The sequence below is a fragment of the Sebastes umbrosus genome, chromosome 3 (assembly GCF_015220745.1).
Source record: "Sebastes umbrosus isolate fSebUmb1 chromosome 3, fSebUmb1.pri, whole genome shotgun sequence".
Classification (NCBI taxonomy): domain Eukaryota; kingdom Metazoa; phylum Chordata; class Actinopteri; order Perciformes; family Sebastidae; genus Sebastes; species Sebastes umbrosus.
The window spans coordinates 1,172,501-1,182,500 of NC_051271.1; the positions used below are offsets into that span (position 1 = coordinate 1,172,501).

Consider the following 10,000-nt stretch of genomic DNA (forward strand, 5'->3'; position numbering starts at 1 on the left):
TGACTATGACTTGCCCCAAACTGCATGTGATGATCATAAAGTGGGCATGTCTGTAAAGGGGAGACTCGTGGGTACCCATAGAACCAATTTACATTCACTGATCTGGAGGTCAGAGGTCAAGGGACTTTGTTTTAGACTTTTTTCAGACTTTTTTTAGAAATTTTTTAGACTTTTTAAAATATTTTTCAGACTTTTTTTAGAAATTTTTTTAGACTTTTTAAAATATTTTTCAGACTTTTTTTAGAAATTTTTTAGACTTTTTAAAATATTTTTCAGACTTTTTTCGGACATTTTTTGGACAATTTTCAGACAATTTTCAGACTTCTTTCAGGGGAGACTCATGGGTACCCATAGAACACATTTTCATTCATATATCTCGAGGTCAGAGGTCAAGGGACTTTTTTCTGACATTTTTTTATATTTCTCACACTTTTTTCTGACATTTTTTTTTTAATTTTTAAAATATTTTTCACACTTTTTTCGGAAATGTTTTGGACAATTTTCAGACATTTTTCTTACACTTTTATGACCTTTTTCAGACTTTTTTTATACTTTTCAGACTTTATTTAGAATGTTTTTGGACAATTTTTAGACTTTTTAAAAATATTTTTCACACTTTTTTCAGACATTTTTTGGACAATTTTCAGACTATTTTCAGACTTCTTTCAGTGGAGACTCGTGGGTACCAATAGAACGCATTTTCATTCATATATCTCGAGGTCAGAGGTCAAGGGACTTCTTTTAGAGTTTTTTTTAGACTTTTTTTATATTTTTCACACTTTTTTCGGATTTTTTTTTTACAATTTTTAGACTTTTTAAAAATATTTTTCACACTTTTTTCGGACATTTTTTGGACAATTTTCAGACATTTTTCTTACACTTTTTTGACTTTTTTTATACTTTTCAGACTTTATTCAGACTTCTTTCAGGGGAGACTCATGAATACCCATAGAACGCATTTTCATTCATATATCTCGAGGTCAGAGGTCAAGGAACTTTTTTAGAGTTTTTTAATATTTTTCACACTTTTTTCGCACATTTTTTGGACAATTTTCAGACATTTTTCTGACATTTTTAAAATATTTTCCCGATTTTTTTTGGACGTTTTTTGGACAATTTTTAGACTTTTTTTCCAACTTTTAAAAAATATTTTTCAGACTTTTTTCAGACTTTTTTCAGGGGAGACTCATGGGTACCCATAAAACGCATTTTCATTCATATATTTGTAGGTCAGACGGCATTGGACTTTTTTTAGACTTTTTAAAATATTTTTAAATGTCACCAAATTTGGTACAGAACATCTCTGGACCAAGCCGGAACGCTTTGTGCCATTGGGACCACATTTGATGGACGTGTGTAGATATGATGTCTGAGTGACCGTGACCAATCTGGTGCCATTAGGTCAATAGGTGGCGCTGTAGCAGCATCATCTAACTATCTGTCTCTGTATGCATGACTGTCCTTCACATATCTGGAGAATCGTTCATCCAATCTATTTCACACTTGGCGGTTACAAGCAGCCACACCGCGGTTCTCAACAACAGTATAAGCAGAACTTCTGAGGGCCAAGAGGTCCGGACGGGCGGCGCACTAGTGAACTCTAAATGTGGGTGTTGGACAGCGGCGGTGTGCGTCTGCGGTCTGACCTCAGTTTGGGTTTGGGCGTGCTCTGGATGCTGTCGTTGTCGTCCAGCTCCGGGCCGCTGTCGCTCGGGTTGTAAACCTCCAGACTGTCGTACAGCAGGTCCAGGTCCTCCTCGACCTCCTGACACTGACCCACCGGGTCCGAGTCCAGAACCTGCAGCGGATCAGCCGGGGGGGTCAGGTGATAGGACGGTTCACTCAACAACAACAGCCTGAATCTACTGGTGAAGAGTTCACACACATCACTGATTTATGAGTTATCAGCTGAAGGTTATTAACGTTTTGTCTCCTCAGCAACGGTTGCTGTTCTCACAGTGATTACTACAAGTAGAACTGCATGTATTATTATTGTTTATTATTAAATGGGATTTTATTGTTTTTTATTTATTGCCAATGTGTGAACAGGTTGTAACCTAAAAAATGAAACCTTCCACGACTTTCTAGGTTTCCTCTCTCAGCCTGTCGACTGCTTTTAATGTGAAAAACCCGGGACCTTTTTTCCGGGAAAATCCAACGAATGTGACGTCATGCACGCTCATGAGTGCCTTTAACTTCAGCTCCGCTTACAGGGCTAACGGCGTGCAACCGTAGCTAACGTTCAGGTAGAAATGGACTCCGCTGACGCCAACAAATGACCAGTCGCCACCACAACTCAGACTCCAACACAAACCACTAACCAGCTGATGGTTGTAGCTTCATATTGAGAGATGAGACAGACGTCAATCTGAACATCTAATAATATCTGATAACTCTCAGCAGGAGAATAAATGTATTTATTAAAATGACAAACTATTTCTTTAATAGTCAGTGGACTTGACTTCTTTTCATATGATAAAGTATAAATCTGATGAGTATATCAACATTTTAGGACAGTATGAGGACAATATGAGGACAGTATGAGGACAATATGAGGACAGTATGAGGACAGTATGAGGACAATATGAGGACAGTATGAGGACAATATGAGGACAGTATGAGGACAATATGAGTACAATATGAGGACATTATGAGGACAGTATGAGGACAATATGAGGACAGTATGAGGACAGTATGAGGACAATATGAGGAGAGTATGAGGACAATATGAGGACATTATGAGGACAGTATGAGGACAATATGAGGACAGTATGAGGACAGTATGAGGACAATATGAGTACAATATGAGGACATTATGAGGACAGTATGAGGACAATATGAGGACAGTATGAGGACAATATGAGGACAATATGAGGACAATGTGAGGACAATATGAGGACAATGTTCAGAGAGGTTTGAAGATTGAAATTCAACCTGAAACTATAAAAGTGGAAATGAAATATTCTTCATGTTTTGGTGTGTTTGCGTGTCTCTTTGTTTGTCTCTTTGTTTGTCTCTTTGTTTGTCTCTTTGTTTGTCTCTGTGTTTGTCTTGTTTGACCTTTAGTTCCAGGTGTTGTTTGTCTTTTGTTGTTAAATATCTGAAATAAAGCTGATATTCACTTCACAGAAGTCTGTATTACTGATCTGCTCATGCTTCCTAATAAACATATTTGAAAGGGGACGTTGCAGCCTTCAATAATGTGATATATATACAGTATATATATATTTCTCCTGACGTGGACTCTTGTTGGTACGAACCTCATCGGTGACTTTGAATCTTCTCAGCAGCGCCACAAACTTCTGTTTGAAGTTCGGCTGCTGAACGACAGAAAAGAAGAAAATAGATAAAAAGGTTTAAACAGTTTTCTTCATCTGATCAAAACGCAGAATCACATCCTTCATTTTACATTGTTATAATTATAGTTTTTCATTAACGACACACGACATCAACAACGACGCAACACATCATCCCGCTGACGGACAGGTGTGTTCCCGGCTCTGATTGGTCCTCACCTGAGTCAGGGAGGCCGTTCGAATCATTTTCCTGCGAGACTTCTTCGTCTTCCTCTGAATGTCGTCGTCATCGTCGTAAACGTCCTGCCAGACAAAAAGAGGAAACTGTTAAAGAAGTTTGATATACTATAGTATATGTAAATTACTTATTAATTAAAGGAGTCAACAATAATAATTTAACAGACTTTTCTAACATGCGGACATTTAAATTGTAAAAACTCTGATAATGGCTGCATTCCATTTAGTTGTCCTGACCTAAATGGACCGGGGCCGTCATTACCACTATATAAATAAGTTATATACTGTATATATATATATATACTGTATATCCTTCATCTATTGTGCTCTGAGATCCAGATGTGCACTGTGAGACAGGTGTGTTGTGTCAGCCGTCAGCTCTCAATCACCTGAGGAGCGGCCGCGTCATCACTTCCTTCCTGTTCGGAGGAGAAGCTGTCCTCGTCGTCCTCCCAGTAGTTCTCCGGGTCAGGAGACCGATCTGTCCCACAAACACACCGGTCACTGAAGGCATCACGGGTTTATTCTACTGGTTGAAAAACTGCAGCTGATAGTTATACTGTCATTAAGTACAACTTTGAGGTAAATTTACTTCTACTCCACTACATCTCTCAGATGTATATATTGTACTTTTTACTGCACTAACTTTATCTGACAGCTGTAGTTACTTTACAGATGACAGTAACTTAGAATTGTACTAAAGTACAGTACTTGAGTAAATGTTCTTTACATTGTTTATATAATTGTTATTTTACACCACAGCAAAATATTAGAGGATTTAAATACTAATGATATTAATATTAATATTAATATTAATTATATTATTATTAATAAGAATAAAAATAATAATAATAATAAGCTGTATAATGAAGCAATAAATCAATAAAAACTAATATTGATACTCAGCATTAAAAGACTGATCAGAACCAGGACATCAGTACTTTTAGCTGCCACTACAAACAGAGGCTCTGGTCCAGGGGCCTCCTGACCGGGGCCCCCTGATCGGGCCCCCTTACCGGGCCTCCTGATCGGGGCCTCTGTAGCTCCTGTTGTGGTTGAAATGATTTCAGGGAGGGATGAGCTGAGCTGCTCAGCCGACGCTGTCAGACAGACAGAAGGTCGGCTCCACCGTTCTCCTCACCAGAGGCCTTGGTCTTGTTGCCATGGTGACCGCCTGTGTCCTCCTGTTCGATTGGCTGGCTGGTGAGAGAATGGACGCTCAGCTCCGCCGCGCGCATCGAAGCATCCTTCAGGTTGCTATGGAGACCGAGGATGTGGGCTCCGTCCGTCGGATGCTGCATCACCTGGGATAGGACGCACACACACATACACACACAGACACACAAAGACATCCGCCCACGCGCACACAAAGGTGTTTTATTGTGTGTGTGTGTGTGTGTAAACAGGTTTGTTGCAAAATCTTCTGTTTCTGTGTTGATCTCATGTGTTTCTGTGCAAAACTGAAACTCGCACGCAACCACACCGTACAAAACTGAAGCTGGTACGCAACCACACCGTACAAAACTGAAGCTGGTACGCAACCACACGCTACAAAACTGAAGCTGGTACACAACCACACGCTACAAAACTGAAGCTGGTACGCAACCACACGCTACAAAACTGAAGCTGGTACGCAACCACCCGCTACAAAACTGAAGCTGGTCACAACCACACGCTACAAAACTGAAGCTGGTACGCAAACACATACTACAAAACTGAAGCTGGTACGCAACCACACGCTACAAAACTGAAGCTGGTACGCAACCACATGCTACAAAACTGAAGCTGGTACGCAACCACAAGCTACAAAACTGAAGCTGGTACGCAACCACACGCTACAAAACTGAAGCTGGTACGCAACCACACGCTACAAAACTGAAGCTGGTACGCAACCACACGCTACAAAACTGAAGCTGGTACGCAACCACACGCTACAAAACTTAAGCTGGTACGCAACCACACGCTACAAAACTGAAGCTTGTACGCAACCACACGCTACAAAACTGAAGCTGGTACGCAACCACCCGCTACAAAACTGAAGCTGGTCACAACCACACGCTACAAAACTGAAGCTGGTACGCAAACACATACTACAAAACTGAAGCTGGTACGCAACCACACGCTACAAAACTGAAGCTGGCGCGCAACCACACACCTCAAAACTGAAGCTGGTACGCAACCACACGCTACAAAACTGAAGCTGGCGCGCAACCACACGCTACAAAACTGAAGCTGGTACGCAACCATGCAACCACACTCTATAAAGACGGCGTGTGTGTAGCGGGTATAAAAACGCGTCTCGTCCCTGCTCCATGTACTTCAGCCGTCAGTCTACAGCCACGCTAGCAGCTTTGTAAGGCTGTACTGACACACAGCGGTGCTTTGAGCTAAATGCTAACATGCGGATGTGTAACAGGTTTAATGTTTACCGTGTTCAACACCTGTAGTTTAGCGTGTTAGCATGCTAACATTAGCTACTGATCAGTAAACACAGAGTCCAGCTGAGGCTGATGAATCTGGTCTTTAGTTCTGCAGGTGTTTGGTCATAAACCAAAGTATTGGACACATGTTGACCTGATGATGGCGCTATAGAGGATACGTCAGAGGATCATTACAGTTATTACAGTTCATCCTCAGGGGAACACGTTGGACCAGCTACCAGCCACACTTACCTCGGCCATGTTGATGACGCCCACTGCGAGGGTTTTGTAGCCCAGGATGGTTCGGTTCTTGTATCTCTTCCTCCTCTGCAGCATCACATGCAGACGGTTCACGTCTCGCTTCAGGAAGTGAGGATACTAAGAGAGCAGAAGTAACAGGTAAGAAGTTATTAAGTCATTAAAACCATTAGGACTCATCCTCTGGGGAGCAGGAAGGTTTATCTGACCAGTTGTTGTTGAGATGTCTCACTCTGTTGATTTGTAGGGCAGATTTGATTTTACAGTATTATGACAGTGTGTTGAAGAAATGATTAAATGTGTGACCTGCAGTGAGAAGCTGAGCTCCAGGTCTGTTTCCATCAGGCCGTCTGGAGGAAGGAGGTACTCGTTGGATCTCAGAGTCCTCTTAGAACCCTGAGAGACGGACATGAGAGTAGAGAGTTGGTGTCAAATGAGAAGAAATGCTACGAACAAAACAACCAGCAGTAGTCCTTCTGTCACTGAGCTTACAGCTGAACTGGTTTCATGAAGACACTTAAATGAACTGCTGTTCCTGTTGTTGGACACAAAGTGTGGCGACTAATTCACCTCTAGATGGACAACACGCCAGATGGGTGAACAAAGGTCTGACTGACACTGGAGAGACACTTTAAGAGACTACAAAGAGACACGAAACAACAAGAAACAAGACACGCTTTAGCTTTGCAGACACACAGCTGGTGACATTTCCTCACCTGGATCTTAACGGCGATGACGACGGAGTTGAGCTCTCTGTCCAGCTCCTTCAACACCATCAGCCTCTTCAGAGTCAGACTGCACAACCTGTTCAGACAGGAAACACAATCATAATGGAAACCTTTCATCAACGTATTCATACACTTAACACACAAATACAAACACTCCCAACCCAGAAATACAGAGAGAGAGTTCTTCCAGACTTCATACAAGGCCTGATGGAGAGTCAGGTCAGACAACTGCTACAAAGAGACACAAAACAACCACAAAGAAACATGAAACGACTACAAAGAGATGCAAAACAACCACAAAGAAACATGAAACAACTACAAAGAGATGCAAAACAACCACAAAGAAACATGAAACGACTACAAAGAGATGCAAAACAACCACAAAGAAACATGAAACGACTACAAAGAGATCAAAAACAACCACAAAGAAACATGAAACGACTACAAAGAGATCCAAAACAACCACAAAGAAACATGAAACGACTACAAAGAGATGCAAAACAACCACAAAGAAACATGAAACGACTACAAAGAGATGCAAAACAACCACAAAGAAACATGAAACGACTACAAAGAGATGCAAAACAACCACAAAGAAACATGAAACGACTACAAAGAGATGCAAAACCACAGAGAAACATGAAACAACTACATAGAGATGCAAAACAATTACAAATAAACGTGAAGCGACTACAAAGAGAGATTTTATGTCTCTCAGTCTCAGTGTTTTGCTGTAGGAGGGTCGGGGGGGGCTTTGTCTTCTAATCCATCCTCTGTCTGCACAAAATATTTTGTCAATCCATCTAGTAGATGTGGAGATATTCCACTGGATCAGTGAAAACTTTGACCTGCTGTTGTCGCTAGATAAAAAAGTCAGGGAATCGTAAAGTCGTTTCTGGTCGTTTCTTTTCACACACGGTGAACCCTGAAGTTGCACACAGTGAACCCTGAAGTTGCACACAGTGAACCCTGAAGTTGCACACAGTGAACCCTGAAGTTGCATACAGTGAACCCTGAAGTTGCATACAGTGAACCCTGAAGTTGCATACAGTGAACTCTGAAGTTGCATACAGTGAACCCTGAAGTTGCATACAGTGAACTCTGAAGTTGCATACAGTGAACCCTGAAGTTGCATACAGTGAACCCTGAAGTTGCATACAGTGAACCCTGAAGTTACACACGGTGAACCCTGAAGGGAAATCAGGGACCTGATTAGTGTTTTCTTCCTCTCTTCTTCTACCAGGATCACATCAGGCAGAGAGGAGGATGTATTTAATAGTGACTCCGGTAGGAACTGTTGACCTGTTCCTCTGAGATCTCATTACTGGAGGATCATGCAGGGACTCGTCCTCGTCCTCCCCGCCACAGCTTCCTGTCAACAGCAGCCACGAGGAGCTAATACCTGCTAATACCTGCTCACCTGCTCTGTGACTCTCAGCTCAGAGAGGAGCAGATGGTGTCTGACTTTATTCTCTTTATTAAATGTTACGTTCTTCTTATAAATTGAGATTATAAACATTATTATCACAATGTTATTTTCATATAACATTATAAAGATATTCAGTGTTTATTCTTAAAATCTACATTTTTGCCCCCGACCGCGACCCTCATACTTTATTGTGTATTCTATATTTTCATATAAACTGGGAAAAAGAAAGTTCAAAAACTTGTGTTTGGAGGATTATTTCTCTGTTTTTACAATGCTAATGGTCATTGTATTTTACACCGTTGGAAAGCCTGTTTATTTACCTTCACAATGATGTCCAACTTGTAAGGATCATGCATTTGTGGGAAGAGCAGCACAGCTGATTATGTGGGGAGCGCCCAAGAAAAATGTTCCAAAATGCTCTGGCCTTGGTGGAGGTTCTAGTTTCTAGGAGCACCTGAATGCACCGCTAGCCTTGTTGGACGTTCTAGTTTCTAGGAGCACCTAAATGCACCGTAGGCCTTGGTGGAGGATCTAGTTTCTAAGAGCACCTGAATGCACCGTCGGCCTCGGTAGAGGATCTAGTTTCTAGGAGCACCTGAATGCACCACTGACTGTAATCTCTGAAGACCAACATGTTGCTGTTTCTTGAGTCAACGACCATTTAAAAGGATTATCTCTGATTGACCGAGCTCGTTAACCCCCGCACGGTCACACTGCTGCTAATCTGCCTGGAAACAGACAGGTGGGGGGGGTCAGAGACAGAAAACTCATCATCACCTGGGTCTTTGTCCTTCAACGTCTTTCTTCTATTCATTTGTCTTGTTTTGATTGGCTGCTATAATGTGATGTAATCAGTGATGTCATGAGTCCGTGTTGTCTCTGTCTCTCATCATCAGGGTCAGTGGAGTCAGGTCAAAAAGTCAAAAAGTCAAAAGTCTTCGCGAAGTCTCTTGCTGAGCATTCTGGGAGACGTAGTTCCTCTATCGTTATATAAAAAGGCTCTGTGATAAATAACAACCCTTTCTCTCCGTCTCTGAAACGCTTCTCTGATGTTGTCCGACTCTCTTTCTGACTGACTTTACTGAAGGATAGTTAACTATAGATTTAGCGCTGGGTCACGGTCCCTCTGCCTCACTCCTCGCCGCCAGGAGACGACTTCACCGGGAGGAGAGCAGGCGTTAGCTAGCTAGCTGGTGAGTCTCCAGATAATCTAGTTTACTAACATTATCCAGCCGTCTCCTGCTCCTGCAGTAGTCTCCGGCTAATCTGGTCCCGTTGGTCCAGCCAGTGTCTTCTTCTCTGGATCAACATCTGGTTACTGTTGTCCAAAACCGACCGCAAATAACCCACACAACATTTAGCCGGCGCAACACAACCGATAAACATCGACCACCGCTTCAGAGAATGTCATCTTATTTGCCGGCAGACCGATGGCAGCCAACAAGGCGAATATCGGCCAATACCGATATTCGGCCGATAAATCGGTCATCCCTAAAAACAAATATCTGAATCCTAAAACTGAAAATCAAACACGCACTCGACGAGCAATTAGTCGAATATTCGATCCACCCCGACACACCAGATCCACTCCTCCCGTTCTTACCTTTCACAATAAAAGCCCGAGACATATAA

The 10,000-nt window shown here is 42.0% G+C and overlaps 2 protein-coding genes across 5 annotated transcripts in view; both read right to left on the reverse strand.

The window, feature by feature from the left end:
- LOC119484981 (NACHT, LRR and PYD domains-containing protein 12-like) overlaps positions 1–10,000 on the reverse strand; it is a 956,516-nt gene that overhangs the window by 507,750 nt on the left and 438,766 nt on the right. The window lies entirely within an intron of this gene.
- Positions 1–10,000, reverse strand: part of LOC119484991 (phosphofurin acidic cluster sorting protein 1-like) — a 25,172-nt gene that overhangs the window by 12,321 nt on the left and 2,851 nt on the right. For 3 of the 4 annotated variants that reach the window (XM_037764216.1, XM_037764218.1, XM_037764219.1), the window contains exons 2-9: positions 6,928–7,015; positions 6,518–6,607; positions 6,206–6,331; positions 4,675–4,837; positions 3,923–4,014; positions 3,516–3,599; positions 3,261–3,320; positions 1,647–1,798 (exon numbers count right to left, since the gene is read on the reverse strand). In XM_037764216.1, the coding sequence (XP_037620144.1) occupies positions 1,647–1,798; positions 3,261–3,320; positions 3,516–3,599; positions 3,923–4,014; positions 4,675–4,837; positions 6,206–6,331; positions 6,518–6,607; positions 6,928–7,015 (855 nt within the window). The remainder of the gene's footprint in view (positions 1–1,646; positions 1,799–3,260; positions 3,321–3,515; positions 3,600–3,922; positions 4,015–4,674; positions 4,838–6,205; positions 6,332–6,517; positions 6,608–6,927; positions 7,016–10,000) is intronic. The other variant, XM_037764217.1, reaches the window with a different exon arrangement.